This window comes from Triticum aestivum, chromosome 7D (assembly GCF_018294505.1).
Source record: "Triticum aestivum cultivar Chinese Spring chromosome 7D, IWGSC CS RefSeq v2.1, whole genome shotgun sequence".
NCBI classification, from domain to species: Eukaryota; Viridiplantae; Streptophyta; class Magnoliopsida; order Poales; family Poaceae; genus Triticum; species Triticum aestivum.
Window position 1 is genome coordinate 368,709,033 of NC_057814.1, and position 19,604 is coordinate 368,728,636.

At 41.6% G+C, this 19,604-nt stretch overlaps 1 protein-coding gene and 1 long non-coding RNA gene across 8 annotated transcripts; both read left to right on the forward strand.

The window, feature by feature from the left end:
• Window positions 1–447: 447 nt before the first annotated feature.
• LOC123169098 (uncharacterized) lies at window positions 448–11,305 on the forward strand. 7 transcript variants are annotated; one of them, XR_006484652.1, is made up of 10 exons: window positions 448–1,453; window positions 1,514–1,576; window positions 1,668–5,292; window positions 6,974–7,286; window positions 7,357–7,505; window positions 7,588–7,764; window positions 7,841–7,966; window positions 8,061–8,264; window positions 9,509–9,688; window positions 11,140–11,305. It is a non-coding gene; the product is annotated as an uncharacterized lncRNA (long non-coding RNA). The 7 variants fall into 7 exon arrangements; XR_006484651.1 differs by having other exon boundaries at window positions 448–1,181; window positions 1,284–1,576; XR_006484654.1 differs by having other exon boundaries at window positions 448–1,181; window positions 1,399–1,576.
• Window positions 11,306–13,524: 2,219 nt separating this feature from the next.
• On the forward strand, window positions 13,525–16,494 carry LOC123171108 (pre-mRNA-processing factor 39). The gene is made up of 6 exons (XM_044588748.1): window positions 13,525–13,683; window positions 13,804–14,037; window positions 14,167–14,244; window positions 14,711–14,940; window positions 15,770–15,937; window positions 16,049–16,494. Exons 1-6 carry the CDS (start codon window positions 13,525–13,527, stop codon window positions 16,137–16,139), a joined length of 960 nt encoding a protein of 319 aa, XP_044444683.1. The 3' UTR covers window positions 16,140–16,494.
• Window positions 16,495–19,604: the final 3,110 nt, after the last annotated feature.

Genomic DNA, 19,604 nt, shown 5'->3' on the forward strand with positions numbered 1-19,604 from the left:
TTTAATGTCAGATTTTCTCGAGCTTTATTAATCCTGACTATGATAAATATAAATTCACTCAGTACAAAAATAATAGTCATGAAAAATTCTAGCTCATGCAGTTGCGTGGATTGATGACTAGCTCAACTGCTCTATTGCCACCGCTGGTAACCATGCCATTGGCCTCCCCCGGCTCCTCCTTATCAACTGTGATCTCTGATTTTTAGGTAAAGTCCTCCCATAAAAGCACTTAACCCTATCACGTAGCCGGTTATGCATCCCATCGATTTCTTCCGTTGCAACGCACGGGCAATTTTCCTAGTCTTTCCCTAATAATAAAGCACGGATTGACTTTGTCGGGTTCACCGTCACAATACGCTTCTTCCCGTGATTTTTCGCTTTCAATTTCAATTTAAAACATATTCGAGGTGGTACTAAATTTTGTCTACTTTATAGGAATCAACCCGCAGTCCACCGTAGCTGGACCGTAAGTGAAAAAAAAACGTTTCATACGATTGTTGCCCCGCACGAGAAGACGAGGGTTCCTCTGCCGCCGCCGCCGCGCCCACATCTTCTTATCCCCGGTGCTCGTCCTCTCCCCGCCGTCGCCGAATCCGGACGAGATCGGCAGGATCGGCTGCATCTCGCGCGACGCCCGGCCACTGTGCTCGGGGAGAAGGGAGAAAGTAGGAGCGGTGCTGCGACCTAGGCAGCAGCTCGCCAAGCCGGGCGGCGGCAAACGAGAGCCTCAGCCAAGATTGGCCGTCGAAGCAGAGGAAGGGAGGAGCTCCAGCCGGATACGAGCGGAGGACACCCATGGCTCTTGGCGGCCATCGACGGGGACTTGAATGCCCCAGCCCCCAAAGCTTGCCTCATCTTCTACAGGCAACAGGGGACGGCTTCCCTCCTGGCGCCCGTAGGCAGCCTCGGCTCGCCGCCGTCGGGATCTGGCCAACACCGGCTCCTAGCGTTGCATCCATAAGTTCCGGATCTCACCGCTGCGGGATGCGAGGAAGAGGATGAGGTACGGCATGCAACAACGAAAGAAGGTGCAGAGCCAACGACTGGATTTTGTTTGGTTAAAGAAGGTACAGGGCAACGACTGTATTTAGATCATAATAGGATCGGTTCGCATTGGTGGCGCAGTAGTGCTGCGTAGGCAGTTGCTACCAATCTTCACCATGCTGGATGAAGCCGTCAAGGTGAGATGATCGATTTCTTCTTGTCCACTGTCACCCTACTTAAGATTACTGACCTGGTTCCTCTTATTTCTCTTGTTGATGCAAACCTGCTCACTTCACAAGAAGCGCTCACAACTTCCATCGTAGACTTCGTGGCTGGCATGCTTATCTTATTTTCCTTTCTGGATCAGGGAACAAATTGCTCGATCATAATCGTTTGTTCTTCTTTCTGTTCCAGGAAAGCATCGGAAAGAGATGTTTCTATGCAACATAATCCAAAAGTTTAATTTGAGGTATTCCATCAAGTGTATGTTCTATAGCCTCCATCCTGTAGTTTATTTCCTTTGTTTCAGGTTGTACAGAGGAGCTCAGCGACAACTGAGGTGCTGCTAGAATTACATCAGCTACTAACTTACGTACATATCTAAAAAACTACAGCTCCAGCTCCATGTAGTAATGACTTAGTATATTCTAATGCTCATAGGTACTGATTATTTTTTTTTACAGGTTAATTTAATCAATTCCATTGGCGTACTTTAGGAACGAGGCTGTATTGGGTGGTCTCTGACCGCCTGACAGACAATACAGAGTCGCCGTAGTTGTGTTGTGTTCATGTAACACTGAAACTTGACATAGTTAGTATAAGAAGGTTTGGTTTACTTCCACTATGTTGCTGTTCAATCTATTTTATAAACATGTTGATTAGTCATTCTGGCAAAGATGCATCTTCAATATTTCAGAAATCTCTTTTCCAGAAACTCCAATTCTGCTCATAGGAATTGCGATGCCCAATATTTCTCAATTTGCTGACAACGCTGTAATATATGTATGCTTTACGCATGCCGATCCATTGGAAGAGTATTTTCAAGGATTTTGCTGCTTACTAATTTTTTACATCCATAGCACAAACTAAGCGGTAGGGTGACTGTTCCCTTTCATTAGAACTAAAACATATCTTTGTATTTTTATAAGGTATTTCTCCCCAAAATCTTACCCAAACGATTCCCATGAAGTAATATATTTCGATATGTTTTTAAACTTCTAATTATGTGCCGTACATTATTGTTGTGGTGTTGATCATATCAACCACGAAACAAGGTTTATATTTGTTTGAGTTTTTATTCTCTAATGATATAGCATCCACAGGACCCGAGCACAATGCTAATTCATAGAAAGCATCTCTTGCTTGCGTTAATTTGGCCTAGAGTTCTATGTTTACATGATGCTCTGGAAGAATTGTATATTGTTTATCTCCCACAAGGTAATTTTTTGATTTATCATGTGTACTTCTGTATTCAATGTTTTCGTAACTTATTTGACTTTTTGCACATTATGCATTGACTGACCATGATCTATGTGCCCAGATAGCAGTAGAATCATCTTTGGAAAAACTATTACTTGTGAAGATAAATAAAAGTTCCGTCTTAAAAAATCAACTGATGTGCTGGTTGAAATTATCATGTTGGATAATATTTGCTTTTACTAGCAGTTGCAGTGCTCTTGTTATTTTATTTCCACAAATATCATCATGTTTTGCTATTGACGTCATGCTATATTCCTTGACTGAAAGCAAACCCTTTAATTGCAGCTGTACTAAGGATTCTTTCCGTCTATATCATGTCATGATTTTCTTACTAGCTGTAGTGGTGCTCTTATTATTTTATTTTCCAGAATTACTGTCATTTCACAGATGGTGTAAACCTTGTTCATGGCTAACTTATAGAATAGCAAACCTGGTTCATGGCTAACTTATAGAATATCAAACCTTGTTCATGGCTAACTTATAGAATTGCAGAAACAGATTTCAAAAACCATCAATATCAGGAACACTCTGACCATGTATTTGATTATGTGAAAGACCCAATATATGATGAGGTCCTGCATCTCCCGATGTTGAGCTATATAGACTGGTATTTCCAGTAAATTTTATTGACAGACACTTTGGCGTCGTTAACAATTGACACGCACTTTGGTGTCTCAGCAACCAGGTCGCCATCGACCACCACGGTGGCTCGCCGTGATGCCCTCCCGCCACCCTATGTACGACACCAGCGGCGAGATGGGCGGGAACTCTTTTGCGTGCCGTCACACAGGAACAACACACGTCATACACTCTGAAGGACATGTTTGTCAGGCTTGACCTTGCCGCCTCTGTTGCTGGAGATCAGCCGAAGAGTTAGCTTATTGCCGCTTTGCTTCAATGCTCTTCGACTCTCCGTAATGAGCAGCTGATGGTGCTTGGACGAAACAATTGATCGGAAAATGGGTAGTGTTGTACCGGTGGTCATGTGTCCGCCCACTAACTGTAAAACACCTAAGATGATTCTTCAGGACTTGATACATTCCAATTACACATTTGGATCTTCTTCTTACTGTGATACTTGGTTTTACTTAGTAATCTTAAGATCAACTCTTTCGATTTATAACTATATGTAGAGCTCAGGACCAGACCTTGCATGTGGCTGGTTTAATTTGTTTACTGAAGAAATTAGTTTAAAAATGATCACAGTTTTACACATGTTCACACTATTTTTGTTTCAAAAATATATGTTTGCACTTTTTTTAAATCATAAAAAGTTCCCCCAAAAAGTTCCACTTTTACTAAAAAAATCATTTAGAAATGTATAAAAATCAAGCATTTTTTAAAGAAAAAACATCTGTTAAAAATGTGCTTTAGAGAAATGTTTTAATTTTCATAAACGTTTAAGATTCTTAAAGAAGTGTTCCAATTTTTATGTAAACCTAACTTCTATTAAAAATAAGCAAATTTTCATGGTTTCCTGAAAAGCCAAAAAAAAAAACGATTGACAAACTACTCCATGCAAAACTGCTCTTCCATCTAATGAAGAACCCTAAGTTGGCTTTTTCACGTCCAAACTTGATTCTACAAAAAGCAATAATCAGTTTTACCTTATCATCGAAGTTTATTAAAATTGGATATATAAAATGGTGCACAGTGGAATATGAAGCTGTTTGTGTCTCTTTGTTTGCCCGGTGCAATGCACGGGCATTTGTACTAGTCTTTCCCTAATAATAAAGCACGGATTGACTTTGTCGGGTTCACCGTCACAATACGCTTCTTCCCGTGATTTTACGCTTTCAGTTTGAATTTAAAACATATTCGAGGTGGTACTAAATTTTGTCTCCTCACAATATTATTGACTCGATTGACCGCTACGTTTCGCTTAGCTGGGCTGCGATCCAGTTGGGCCTTGGCCCGTCTCTCTATTATGCCCGTCCGCTCACCGTCGTCATACTTTTGCTAAAACACCCCTGTGTTTTTCCGTAATACAACCCGTAGTCCTTATTTTACTAATAACGTTTCGTTAAAAAAAGGTACGTTTTATCCAAACGCTCAGCGGACAAGTGAAGGTCAGGTGCGGGCGGAGCTGGGCGGAGCTGCGGCAGAAGGGGTGGCGCGACGAAGCAGGAGAAGATGTTCAGGCGCGGCGCGGCGGGCGGAGCGGGAGAGGTTCATGCGGAGCTGCGACAAAAGGGGCGGTGCAACGGAGCAGGAGAAGATGGCCGAGAAGATGTTCAAGCACGGCGTGGCGGGCGGAGCAGCAGAGGTTCAGGTGCGGCGCGGCGGGCAGAGCAAGAGAGGTTCAGGGGAGATGCCAGCGGAGCAGGAGAGTTCATGGGCGGTGGAGCAGGAGAGGTTCATGGGCGGTGCCCTTGTCGCCGGACGGCCATCCTTGCTGTGCTTGACGGAGGATAGAAGGGGGAACATTTTCTGGTGGGTACGCCGGCCGCGGGCGCGCTTTGCTGTGATCTGTCCGCCGCCACCAATCCTCTCCGGCCTCCTCCGTATCCTTCTCAATCTCGGACGAGCTATTCCCGTGCCGTGATTTGGATGGACAATAGGAGGTCGTGTCCTTCTCCAACACCAAGCAATGGAGTGCCCGACCCGGATTTGAGTTGTTTGCTATAAGAAGGAGTGGTCCTCGGCCGAAATCTCCATCATATTGCGTCCTTGGACCATAAGCTCCATCAAAGCCCGTCCAAATTGCTTTTTTTGACGCAACGTACAATGTCGCCGTCGAGTTCGCCGGAGGAGGAAGTGCCGAGTTCGCCGAAGGAACAAGACCATCTGTCCAACCGCCCAATTTCGCCTGCCTCAGCTACACCAGAGGTAATGTATCGCCTTCATATTCACTGGATGGAATCCCCTGTTTGTCCCCTGTCTCTTGTCTCTGATTCTGCTCTGTAGCCTGACTGAAATAAGGGACAGTACTTTACTTAATTTATAAAGCATGAGAAAACTGATGGAGGATGGTTAGTACAGCAGCAAAGTTTTGTAAGCTCAAATTTATAGACTGATTTAGTAGTCTCTGTGAGTGCTACATGCAAGTCAGTTTAGAGTTTCTGAGGGGAACGGCCTGGTCCATCTTTTCTTGTGATGTGAATTATGATGTAGGACATAGCCACAAGGGTTATTTCTTCTGTTGGCAAGTAATCTTAAGACTTTTTTCCCCGGGTGATTCGTAAGACAGATTACCCTACACAATTCACAGTTTTAGTATCTCTTATGCACCTAAATATATCTGTAACTGAAAAAAATCAGGTTCCCGCAGGTTTTGACTTGACTAACAAATTTAAGTGAATTTGTTATTCCTTTGTGTGCTCTTATTTTTATTACTCAAATAAATCTGTAATTTAGCCAGGCTAAAATCAATGGGATGCAGGCCATAACCATGTACACTGGTACTGTAGGCAAACAACTACACTGGTACTGTAGGCAAACAACTATGGACTGTTAGTGTATTGATAGTGCTAATTATATACTATCCTAAGTAAGCATAAATTATAGTGCCCAAGATATATTATCAGAGTAACCAGAGTTTGGGTGTATTATTTGGAGTTTTGTTCCTTAAGAGTTTCTCTTCCAGAGGGAGACAACTACTTTCTTTGTCCTTACTCATATAGTACTAATGAAATCCAATTGCGTACTGAAATCTACTTGGTTATTCTTCACTTATAGTGGTATTAATGAAATCCAGTTGCTTACTCATCTATTAGCTTAGCAAAACTGAAACTATATATACTGTACTGTACTTTCAGTAATATAGATGCCCCGTCTCGAAGTCCCCAAGTACCAGGTGCTTGCTCCCAGATCCGCACTATATACCCAATTTTTGCTTGATTGTGCAGATTTGTAAAAAATTCGATTTGGAGACAAGTTAGAATAACCTTGTGAATTATTGCTAGCCTTGCAAGAGGCAGGCAAGGAAGGCCTGAATGTTGCTGAAGCCGAGCTCATAAACGTCTCACGTCATGTGGTTCTGTGATATTATGAATCTTCTTCTCTGAAGTGTGTAGTCTTCTAGCGTTATTCCCTTAGTTTTTTTTCATATGCATGACAAAGAAAAGTGACATGCATTTTAAATCATTGGAAGTAAGCGTTGATGTGTTGTGAGAACAATTAATGATGTACCTTCATCTGCATGAAGAACGAAGATTTTTCATGATTTTGTATATCCTTCAGTTGCTTGCTGTAACATGAAGAATTCACAAGCATTCATATGTAGCAGTGAGTAGAATCCATATGTAGCAGCAAGTCATGTTTGTACGTTTATACATTAGAGGTGTTTGGGCATGAGTCAATTGGTTGTAGCAGCAGTTAGCAAGTCTTCTGCAGAGTTGAATGTATCTTTACGTAAGGTTAAACTTCTATTTTTGTTTCCCTCAAGCATGCCAGGTCAAGCATGGTAGAAAAGTTGAATGTTTAATACTTGTGATTGGTCTGGATCTGAAATATTCTACCAACAAACTAACGGTTTGAGGCTTACCTTTTATTTGTGTTGTAACTGCAGAAAATAGATGACATCACTGAACTGAACATTGCAGAGGATTTGGATAATCGACCTTAAAAAAAGCAAAAATTGCTGAACCAGGTGTTCTGGAGCCATCGCCAATGTCGCCAACTATGTCAGCATCTACACCAATTTCTGAATGTTTTGAATCCATTGTGCCGGAATTGGATGATCAGATAGATAATGATCCATTGCCATCTACTCCATCACCATCTAGCTCAACATTATCTCCTGTTTTCTCATTACATGATATTAAGGAACCAGATTCAAATAAAGAGATCAAAGTTGATGAGACATGATTATCTCCCACAAGGTATTTGTTTGATTTATTATTTGTACACTTTTGTATTTAATAAATTCTTAAATTATTGTGTTTTTTGCAGACTATGCATTGACCGACCATGATCTATGTGCACATATAGCAGTAGAATCATCTTTGAGTAAAGAATTGCTGGTTCGGATAGATAGAAGTTATGTGTTACAAAATCAATTGATGTGCCTGCTAGATGAAAAGGAGTGGGTAAATGATGGTGTAAGTACACTTACTAAAACAGGAAAGAGTTTCTAAGCACTAATATTTATCAGTATTGTACTTTTTGAAATCTTAATTTCAGGTGATCTATGCATATATATGTTGTTTAAAGGACTAAATTCATGTCCAGAATGACAATAAAGTATATGTTGAGAGTCCTTTTGTTACCTCACTATTAAGACGGGATGGTAACCTTGGCATACAAGAAGATAGTGCCTTTATGACAAATATTGTCCAAAAATATATGGAGTATGACATGGTAATATACATATCCATAATTTTCATGTTTTATGTTTCAAGCATTTTTATTTTTTCCCTAATTATCTTTATTACAGATAGAACTTCCAATAAATGCCAGCAACATGCATTGGTATTTAGCTATCGTGAATACAAAAAAGCGTGAGATTCAAGTACTGGACTCATTGTGCTGGAAGTTTGTCCGAGAGGACCTTGCTATTACGGTTAGTTACAACACCAATTTCAATCCTACATGTAAATGATATAAATTCATATTTTGTTAATGTCTATCATTTCTGAACACCAAATCTTTTTTAGCTACGAGGAGTACAATTTCATTTGGATATTCTTAAAAGTCAAAACCTGATTAAGGACGATTGGAAAGACGTTGATCTTACTGAATGAAAGATCACAGAACAATTACAAACTCCAATTCAAGAAGACAGTTCTTCTTGTGGTTTATTTACGGTCAAATTTATGGAATATTTCACCGGACGTACACTATCCTACCCAATTACACAGGTATAAATCATTTTTGTTTATAAAAATTATGTTATTTTTTAAAATATACTAATAATTTTTTGTGTTGCACATGAAATGATTTTTGAGCCGTGCATATTGGGTTAGAGTTTGTGATATCCTCCTGTTGCAACGCACGGGCATTTGTGCTAGTCTATCCCTACCTAATAATAAAGCACGGATTGACTTTGTCGGGTTCACCGTCACAATACGCTTCTTCCTGTGATTTTACGCCATCTATAATTTGTTAGTAGAAAAAAAGGTTCCGTAAAACGAGATGAAAAAATAATTGCTCGGCGCTGAACTCGAACCTGGGTATCCTTCATGTGAGCGGGCTTGGCTAGCCATGCGAACTATGGCCCGACTCTGAAAAAACCAAGGTTCAGATTTGAATGAACATGCGACGAGTAGATCCGAGCGAAACATTTGAAGGGAAATTTTCGTATTGGGCCACGGCTGGGCCTAATCAACACCCTCGCAAAAGGCCCGGCGGTATCGAACTCGTGACTTTCTGTCGTGACGAAAGGCTCGAGCAACCAACTAGACGTCCATATTTGATGTTAAATAATCCCACATTGTTCCTTTAGACCGAATCCTACCAGTTTATATATGTTAGCAAGTGTCATGTAACCAGCAAGACGCATAAGAAAAGAGACCGCGAGATGAATTGAGGGCTGTCTATTGAAGGAAATAATTGATGGTTGTCTATTAAAGGAAGGAATTGAGGGCTGAATATGAACAAAATAAAGTAAAGATGAATTTCCGGATTGTGGGCATAAAAGGAAGGAATTGAGGGCTGTGTCTATTTTAGGAAATAATTGATGGCGGTCTATTAAAGGAAAGAATTGATCCTTGTCTATTAAAGAAAGGAATTGAAGGCTGCCATGGGTATTAAATTATAAAGAAAGACAATTTACATGTGAGGAGATATTGCATTGCGTATTGGCCCATTAAATTATAAAGAAAGGAAATTTACATGTGATATTGCATTGGCGCCGAGATTTGGGGATGCTGCAATGCTCTGAACAAAAAAGGATAAATAGAGCAGATACAGTGAAGATAAATTATGATGGAACAAAAGAACAACGGTTCACCGAGAATATAATACGTTTTTCATACAATACGTTTTGTGCATGCTTCTAAAAAATAATTGCATTGTGTTTGCTGATCTGATGTTTGATTTCCATACACTTGCGCAAATTATGTATTTATTTACATTGCGATATTGATATGTCTTTTTCTTTTAGCTGGAGCCTTGGCGGTACATAAAATATGGCAAGCCTTGTTGTTTGAACACTTCTACTGAAAGGAATTGGGTATATACGCAACATGAGTGTGAACTTAATTTTTTGTGTGAGCCCATATTAAACCAGAAAAAACTTTCAAAGTCATGAGGGTCCCTGGATAAAGCCCACGGAGACAAGCTGGTGGGTGAACTTTTGTGCTCTAGAATTCTATAATTTCTTTATCTCTACCACATCGGTACATCTTACCTTCTGTGTGATATATTTTCTTCCATTGCAATGCCCGGGCCTATTTGGGATCCCACTAAAAACACATACACCACTCCTCTTTCATCCAGTGATAGCGCCAATCTGAAGTAGGCACCATCGAAGGACATCACTATGACTTTTTCAACTCTATACTCCATGGTCTGAACACCAACAATCGTTTTTTAAAACCACAGACATCAAACATGTGCTTTTTTAAAATAAAGAGTGTTTCAAATTGTTCTTGCTTTCAAAAAGTATTCACAGTTTTAAAGATGTTCATGCTTTAAAAAAAGCTGAAAATTCCAATACAATGTTCCATTTTTACATGAGTTCAAAAATATTCCCATTGCAATTAGAAATTAGAAATATTAAAAAATGTTCATTTTTTAAATAATAATATATTTGTTTTTCCGAAAATAAAAAATATAACCGATTGACAGACTATTCCATGCACTACTACTCTTCCATCAGATAGGGTGGCTCCTTCACATCCACAATTGATGCTTCGAAAAGCGATAATAAGTGTAACCTTATTACCAATGTTTATCAAGATTGGATATAAGAAATGGTGCTTGATGACACGCAGAGCAGGTTTTCTGAATTTTTTTCGCCCGGTGCAACGCACGGGCATTTTTATACTAGTAATAATAAAGTACGGATTGACTCTGTGGGTTCACCGTCGTAATAAGCTTTTACTATCTCCGCGACTCCCGTACAGTCTCAAGCTTCGACGGTTGGCAAGGTGGTATTAATCCATTGCTTATACAGGACACTTCCCGTATGTGTGTTTGCTGCTATGGGCCACCTCATCTCCATTGCTTCTGGGCTTGTGCAGTTGTTGGGCCTGCTCTAGGGCTACATAAAATAGGGAAAGAAAAATGTTGGGGCTGGGATTCAAACTCGTGACATGTCCTAACTTCACCACGACAGTAACCAACTAAGCTAGAATTGTTTTCTGCCATTTTGGTGGGTTCACTGAGTATTACATAGTCCCACCTCGCTTCTGTAGAGTAAATTTTACCAATTTATATATGACCGTGAGTTTATGAGAATCATCGAGTCGGATAAAAAAGATATAATAAGAAAGAGGGGGCCAATAAAGGAAGGAGAAGGGATACATGCACGGCATGCATTTATCTGCACTGGTCAAAACGGGCTCGTGACATGTATCTGCACGGGCCACTGGGCAACACAAGAGTAAAGGAAGCTTATATCAGGCAACAATCTTACTGAATTTTACTGAATTGACACATCTTGGTTGTGAGAGAATTTTTATTTTATGGCAACCCACATGCATCAGAGTAGCTCGCAGAGGGAGGTGCTCACATCTACCTCGACAAGATTAGTTTTTTGAAGTTATAAATGGTGTGTTCTTTTTTTTGCAGGGTAGATACATTGCTTTGTTGGCACGGTTCAAAGATAACTCGTCGCCTTGGGTTAATCACTTTCGAAGCGCCATGGCCACGTGGACGGCCACCGTTCCTGGCGGTGGGAAGGAGCAAAAACAAAGGTGGTGCCGCGGATTGTGTGTGTGGGGGGGGGGTGCGGGAGGGTTCGGGGGTTGTGATATTTTTTCCCTCCCGTTGCAACGCATGGGCATGTGTGCTAGTAATAATAAAGCACGGATTGACTTTGTCGGGTTCACCGTCACAATACGCTTCTTCCTGTGAATTTACGCTTTCAGTTTTTTTGTCCGTCCGTTTCATCTATCTTTTTCTATCTGACAAGGTGGTATTAATCTTACTACGTCCCCAACTAGCTCTGGTGTTTGAATCGTCATCCCTGTTGCGTCACCCAACTGGGCCTAAATCCACGTAATATGGGCCTATTTTTTAAATAAAGTTATATGGGCCAGCTGGTCCTGTGGGGTAGTGGTTAGCGTAAAATAAAAATAGATTTCGTATACATCAACAGCCAGCTAGCGCTTCTCGTACGTACGTCGTCGATCGGTCGCTACTATAGCAGGAGCAGCCCGGATAATTTCCGTACGTCTGTCGCCAAGTTGGGCCTCGCCAGTGTGTTATGGGCCAACTGGTCCTGATGTGCTGATGTAACAACTTTTAAGGATGCCACCAACTAAGCTATTTTTCTTTGTGCAAAAAAAAGGCCAGTATTCTAAGTCATAGTCCCACATTGCTTTTTGACATCAAATCACACCTATTTATATACACGTGAGTTGCCACAATCAACAAGCCATGGCATCAATAAATAAAAAGAGGGTTCGCTTAAGAGAAACGAGGAAATTAACTCAGCCTCGGAAAGAAGCATGGGGTGCCTGCCGGGCATGCGCATGCATGTCCAATCAAAATGCGACGCTGCATGTGTCTCGATGAAACGGCTCGACCAGAATTATGAGCCAAATCAACCTGCTACTCTTGGTGAGACGTGTTCAGCAGGAAGATGACTAAATCTTTGAGAATAAACTTGGGCACGTGCGTGTAATCTGATCACACTCGAAATCCAATTAATATGAGTGACACATTTAAAATGTGTTTATATGCCTATTGAAAATGTTATATAATTTTTTTAAATCGTTCATGCATTTAAAATTGTTAGTGTGGTTTTAAGAAAAGTTTTCACGTATTAAAATAATGTTCATATAAATTGAAAAATGTTCACCCTTTCTCAAAAAATGTTCATGTAATTCTAAAAAGTGTTCACATACATACAAATATCCGTAATTTAAAAAATATTTATGCTCTTTAAAAAGGTCCATGTGATTTAAAAAGTCTTTATGTGTTTTAAATGGAAGGTTGATGCATTTTGAAAAACAACATGTACAATTTAAAAGTGAATGGGTGTATGAGGGACGACGTATGGACTAGGTGTAAGCCGTAGAACGGGAAGGGCGACTGTCACGTCCAACTTGAGGAGATTAGTTTTAAAAGTATTAGACATTGACTTGTGATGGCGTGGTTCAATGTCAGCTGCGCGCGGAGTAATCGAGATCATCATCATGGGATCAACCACGTCGAAGGCATTGCGTTCTGACAGATTAAAATACTCTTCAAAATATTTAACTATCAGACACTAACTCAAAATATAGCATGTTATATATGAAAATTTCCTGAGAAAAAATGTGTATAAATTTTAAATATATATACATGCATACCTGAAAAATTCTTTCAATGGACTGTTTTCTTACGTCGCATTCATTCGAGTAAGGCACTCAGAGTAAAACAGATCGAGGCTCCAGTCATTAAGATGGCCCTCAAAGTAGCCCTTGACCTCCACCTCTCCTTTCTAACTGGCATTTGCTCAGTATGATGATGAAAACCACAACCTCGTGTACATAATAAAACTTGCAAAATGGCGAAAGGATGAATAGGTTGATGACAATGAGGGGACGGAGCAACTGTGATAAGTGGCGAAATATAAGTTTTGTTACCCGTTGCAACGCACGGGCTTTTTTGCTATTCTTTCCCTAATAATAAAGCACGGATTGACTTTGTTGAGTTCACCGTCACAATACGCTTTCTTCTCATGTCATAATACGCTTTTACGATTTATAAAGACAAACTCATAATATAAACAAGGTGGTACTAATTTAGGGTCCGTTGGTACGTCACGTGTGTTTCTTCGTGCGTTGAACGGCTGGGCCTTCGTCCCGCCTGGCCCTTTCCGTGAAAAATACGTGCCCGATCCGGACTTCACGTTTCGTTTGTGGGCTGGGTTGACTCACGGTCACGGAGGAAGCAGTTCTGTAAAAAGAAATACAGCAGCACGGGCTCTCCTCACCTCAAAAAAAAAAGCACGGGCTCTCCTCCTCGATGCCTACGACAACGGCGCCGGCGCCACCACCTCGCGCGGCCGCGCGGCCGGTATTCTTCCCCGGCCGTATCCCGAGCCACCACGCGCCTCCTCCCCTGCCGCTCCGCCGCCATGCCGGGACGGCGTACTGGGCCTTGCCGGACGCCGAGGACCAGCGGGTCAATGCCGCCGCCCACTCCGGCCTCCACCACACCAGCCCGAACCATTGCTCGTGGGCGCGTGGGGATGGAGAACCCCAACGGCCACGCGGAAGCTGACGCGGGGGCAGGTCTGGGCAGCGACCCGTCCAGGCTCCCCCACCGTCGCCCTTGGACGCCGTGGAGGCGGGTCTGGGCAGCGACCCGGCCGAGGTTCTCCCACCGCCACCCCCGCATCTCCCGGGGGGCGCCCCTTACGACAGGGCGCAGACAGCCAGCGGATCCGCGTACGGGACCTCCGGCGAGGCAACGGGCTACCAGGCCGCGGGGGCCACGGAGGACGGCGCCGCCGCCGTCGAGATGGCCGATCCCATGGTTCCCTAGCAGTCGTATGAGGATGGTAATGTTGCTGAGGCAGAAGCCTTCTCTATCTGGTTTCGTTGCCTGCCTGCTACTTTGTTGCTAATAGGTTGTTGCTTTCAGTGGAAGAGGCTAGGTTAATTATGGGATGTTGTCACCTTGGATTGCTTAGACGGCGATGCTTGGACCGCACTTATTGAAGAGACGGAGAGGATTGCTGAGGTGAAATTGAAATTGTTGCCTTACCATACAGTGCATTGTTCTCCTTTTTGCAACTTGCTGTATGGATGTGTCATAATTTTCAGCAGCTTATCCTCTTTTTGTGCCCACATGCGTTACATATTCCTGTGGTCATATGCAATCGATCTGTATCTTGTGGACCACAAAGTTATGCCAATCTTTGTTATGCATGGATGGTCACTCGCTCCCTTGTTTTTGTTTAGCACATTTTCTTTCTACATTTCTCTGTCTTGTAGGATCCCAGTATATTTTCTTTTTGACTTCATGGGCCTTGTTCCCTGTAGTAGTTTCATCATTGTCCTACTGTAGTCTTGTCAATCTGTCCTTATTCGTGTTCTAATGGACAACACTAGATATAAATTTGTTCTGTTTGGTTAACAAAATAAAATGGATTTTTAATGATAAACAAATTTATGCTAATGGCATATTTTTGTGTATTCCTGGTCAGAGCGACATATTAAAAATACGGAAAGTGTATGATGCATTCCGTGCGGAGTTCCCTCTGTGCTTTGGCTATTGGAAGAAATATGCAGATCATGAAGGCCGTCTAGATGGTGTCAATAAAGTTTTTGAGGTGTATGAACGGGCAGTTCTTGCAGTTACTTATTCAGTGGACATATGGTGTAATTATTGTCAGTTTGCGATCTCAACATACAATGACCCAGATGTCATCAGAAGGTAGCAATTGAATACCCAAACTATTATAATGAAGTTTTTAACTTCTTTTTATGTCTTGACTTTAGTTAACTACTGCATTTTAGGCTGTATATATATACAGGAATACATGACGAGAAGTGATTTTACAATTCTTAGTACCTGAACATGAATGCTTGATGAAATGCTTTATAATATAGCACTGTATTTTCGCAGTCGTTGTGATAGTGTAGGCCATAGAGATGTTGCATATATTCAAATTTTGGCTTAGGCAGTGTGTTCTTAGACTCCGTGCATGTCTGCTAGTTGTAATGACTAATCTCTCTCCATGAAGTACATAATCTGTTTGACCTTTTTCCTTTTGTAGCAGCTATAATCTGTACTCCCTTCATCTGGGTTTGTAGGGCTTGCACAGGCTTTTAGGTCCTCAACATGCTATATGCCACCGAAAGTATGTCTAGAAACTTCATTCGAATACAAATCCAGTGGTATGCTTTTGCTGGTATATACATATGTTTCGTTAGTCAAATTGTCGAGTTCGTAAAATATCCGCTCATGCCCTATAAACCTGGATAGAGGGAGTATAAGTATTTTCATATAGCCAATATTAGTCATTTAGCGCATTAACTAAGTGGCCAATTTGGAGATCACATGTTTGTGCTATACAAAGTACTGAAGTCTAGATCTTTCAAGAAAAATACAGTCCTCCTTCGTTGCAAATGTAGCTTTCACTGTTTGACCATGCAAACCACCATTCATTTAGTGTTCCTGGAACTATCTAATGTTTCTTTTTCTCGGGATTGATTGTTTCATTCTTTCATCAGCAACTAAACCCACTGTGTTTTTTCCACAGACTGTTTAATCGGGGTTTGGCATATGTTGGAACAGATTATGGTTCCAATACTTTGTGGGATGAGTACATCAAGAATGAAGAATCACTTCAAGCATGGAGTCATCTAGCTGTGGTATACACAAGAATACTAGAGCACCCTATAAAACAGCTTGATCGGTACTTTAATTGGTGAGTCATTGACATTATTTATGCATTTAAGTACTTAAGTATGTTTTCTTGTCAGTTGCCACTTCTACTTGTATTATGACTTATCTACTATGTCATCCTAAAATAGTACAGTGTGCAGGCATCCCAAAATTTCGCTCCAGATGACTCATTTATTCCACTGAAAAACACTCGCTCTAAACAACATCACCATGAAATTATTTGATCTGGCAAGTGTTGTGTGTTGTGTCGGCTCTGATTCAGTTGCAATTGAGTTTGTGTTGTTATCGCGGAAGAATATTGTTCTCACTTATGGTGACTAGAGTAGTGAAATTATGATCAATGACTAGCAATTTATGCTAACTGACTGCTTACTTTGGGGAGTGTGGATGACTGTCATTTTCTATGTGCTTACTCTATGTAATCACTATAGAGTTTTTTGCTTTCAACCAGTGCAAGGCTATGTGGAGAAAGTATGTAGAAATTCAAATGGAATTCCTGACACTATGTAAGTTTGGTTTCGCAAGTAATTGAAGAAATGCTCCAAGAATAAGGCCACCATCAATATATTTGTTCTTTTATGGGCAAAAGAGTCTGCACGTGCATTATCACTTTTTATTTGTTGAGAAGTTTCTTACCTTTGTGTTGGTCAATTATTTTTACGTAGATTTTGATAATGTATTTTTAGCTAAGATGCATTAGATCATTGTAGTATAGTCGAATGGGATGTTCTAGATGAACATTTGTGTACTATTTGTGGCGAACATATCTCCAATTGTATTATTGGAAATTAAGGAAAATTTTGGCGTTTGCTACGTAGCCAAACACTAAAGAGGCATGTGGGGACACGCGCATGACTCACCCTCCCTCCAGGAAACAAGTCCACAACATTACAAGTCAAAAGCGAGCGGGAGTATCGGGGCGTTATATGGACTTGATGCATGAGTAGATCGGTGTACAGACTAGGTGCAGGACTAGCTCACAGAGGGCGATCCTCATATCTAGCTTGACGCGATTATTATTTGAAGTTATAAACATTTCCTTGAGCTTTTCAGTGAAAAGTGTGTCATGTGGTGGTTGACCTCATCACGTTGGAATTGATTGCGTTCCAACATGCTTTGATCAGGTAAACAACACAAGCATCGTTGTAAGAGCTTAATGAAGGATAAGTGGCAACACGGGCGGGCTATCACGTTGACATAGATGTCATGTTAAAAATACTAGACATGGACGAAAGAAGCCTCATTGGGTTAGAGAGAGTTTTCTTTCTCCCGTTGCAACGCACGGGCATTCTGCTAGTCTTTTCCTAATAAGAAAGCACGGATTGACTTTGTCGGGTTCACCGTCACAATACGCTTCTTCCTGTGAATTTACGCTTTCAGTTTGAATTTAGACATATAGGCGAGGTGGTACTAATTAACAGCTCCTTATGTTTTTTCCTTAATATAAACCCGCAGTCCTATTTTATTGATCTATTTGGGCCAATGAAGTCAGCCCATTACATCCAGCCCACCACTCTTGTTCGTTCGTTCATAGCGTGTTCCTGCCGACTCGTGAATAGAATCATACGGACTCTGAGAACCAATCCAATCGCCATCGCCATAAAGATGAATTAATCCTCTCGATTTCCTCAGATCGCATCTCTAGAATCAAATCGGAACAAATCGATAAACCTAAAGATCTGTCGGGTGCAAGGCTGCCGACCCGAGGCACGCCGCCTCATGTACCATGGCGCCGGCCGGGAATCCGTATTGCTCACCGCCAACGATCTCACGAGGGCCATGCGGAGCGACTGCTGCAGCTGGGCCTCATGTAGCATGGCGCCGGCAGGGAATCCATACTCGAGGTCGACCCAAGGTTCCTGCGAATTTTGAGGAGAGACGCGGTGATGCTTCTGCTGTTGGGCCTAGCGCAGCCAACCAAACCAGGGGAAAACGAAGGCCACTGTGTAGATCCTGGCGTGTTCAGTGCCGCTTCCGGATGTGCCGGCGTTCATGTTGCTGGCGCAGCGGTGGAACGACGAATACACCGGCCATAGAATTGCAGTCTGATGCGTATATAAATTTGATGGAAGGGCTTATCAAGAGACAGAAAGGACATACAAAAACAAATATGTGCAGGGCGAAAGGCAGTATAGAGAGCAGCAGAGTGGCACAGAGGTCCAAGGAAACTCGCGGCCAATTCATACCTTTAACTCCGCCAATCGGATCAAATTGCCGGCGCCGATTGGATCACATTGTCAGTGTCGGTGTCGCCGGAGTGAACGCCTCAGCGTCCTACTTGCCTGGTGCTTCCGCCTCTGCCAAACGGATCCTCAAGTGAGAAGCAGCCGACTACTTGCATGTATCATTGACTTGATCTGAGGGGAACATGCCAAGCCGCAACTCTCAAGCAGGAACTGTCGTCCTCTCTTTGCGTGTGTAGTTGCACGGTCTGCTCTATCTCCTCTCTTACTCCTGTTCTATTTGACTGTTAGCATTGTTAATCTTCTCCAGGCTTTAGAAGAGTACATGCCAGCTAGAATTCGTGAAAGAAAGTTATTATCCAATCCTACAATGTTTTGCTTTGGTTTTCAGATGGTGTTTTTTGATTGATTCATCATGCGTGACGTTGCATGCAGTGATCTGAGAAATAAAGTCTGATTTATTTGTGCTAACGAGGACGACACAATGCTGAGGTAGGCTGGGTTACACCTATGTTTAGAGATAAGGCTGAGATAAATGTTCAGAGTATGTTCATGGTCTGATTGCATGAGCATCCATGCCGGTGGCGTATGCTTGGTATGAGGTGGTGTATGTGCTGCACGTGGCGTGCCTCCTGTAAGCTAACTCCTTACTTCTTTGGAGGTCATGCAGTGATGCTATGGGCACAGAGAATCTGAAGGTTAGTAATTTAGTACTTAGCTCTTCAATTCTTCTTCGATTAAGGACATTGTTGATTTTCATGACTTAGTGTACTTCTAGGTGCTAAGAAAATAAATCAACCATATCGGGCCATCTGCGATAGCTAAACGAACCATGTGAAAGTGGAATGCATTACATTTTCAGAGAAAATTTACAGTAGCACAATGTACGACATAAGGGGCATATAGACGATGTTAGGTTGAAAGAATTGTTAGCCTCAAGCTGTAAAACATGACTATAAGAGGATTATACGAACTATAAGATGGACATACGTGTACAAATGATATTGTGGAATTTATTTGAGAGCACAATGGGCACATGTTTGCGCAGATTACTGGTGTAAGCAACTTTGGAGAGCTTGATTTTGACTTGGTTCGATAATTAAGAGATGTAGAAAGTTAAATTTAATCTCTAGAAATTCTGATCGTAACTTTATTTATCATTTTGGGGGCACATTTTGTACTCTGCTCCATGTACAACAAATCACTGGATTCTCGGGACACAAAGAAAAGGAAATATCATATTGGTTTAAATTATTTTGTAACATTTTGGTTGAATTTATATGACTTTGCTCCTTAATTATTTACATTGATTTATGTACAACAATATGAGTGCTGCCTTCTAGAGGAGCATCAAGCTCTAACACTATACACTTGCTCAAGAAGATCGAAAGCATCAACACCGACGGAGAGATGGAGGGAGAGAGATAAGTATTATCCCCGTTGCAACGCACGGGCTCTTGTGCTATAATAATAATAATAATTATATATATATATATATAATAATAA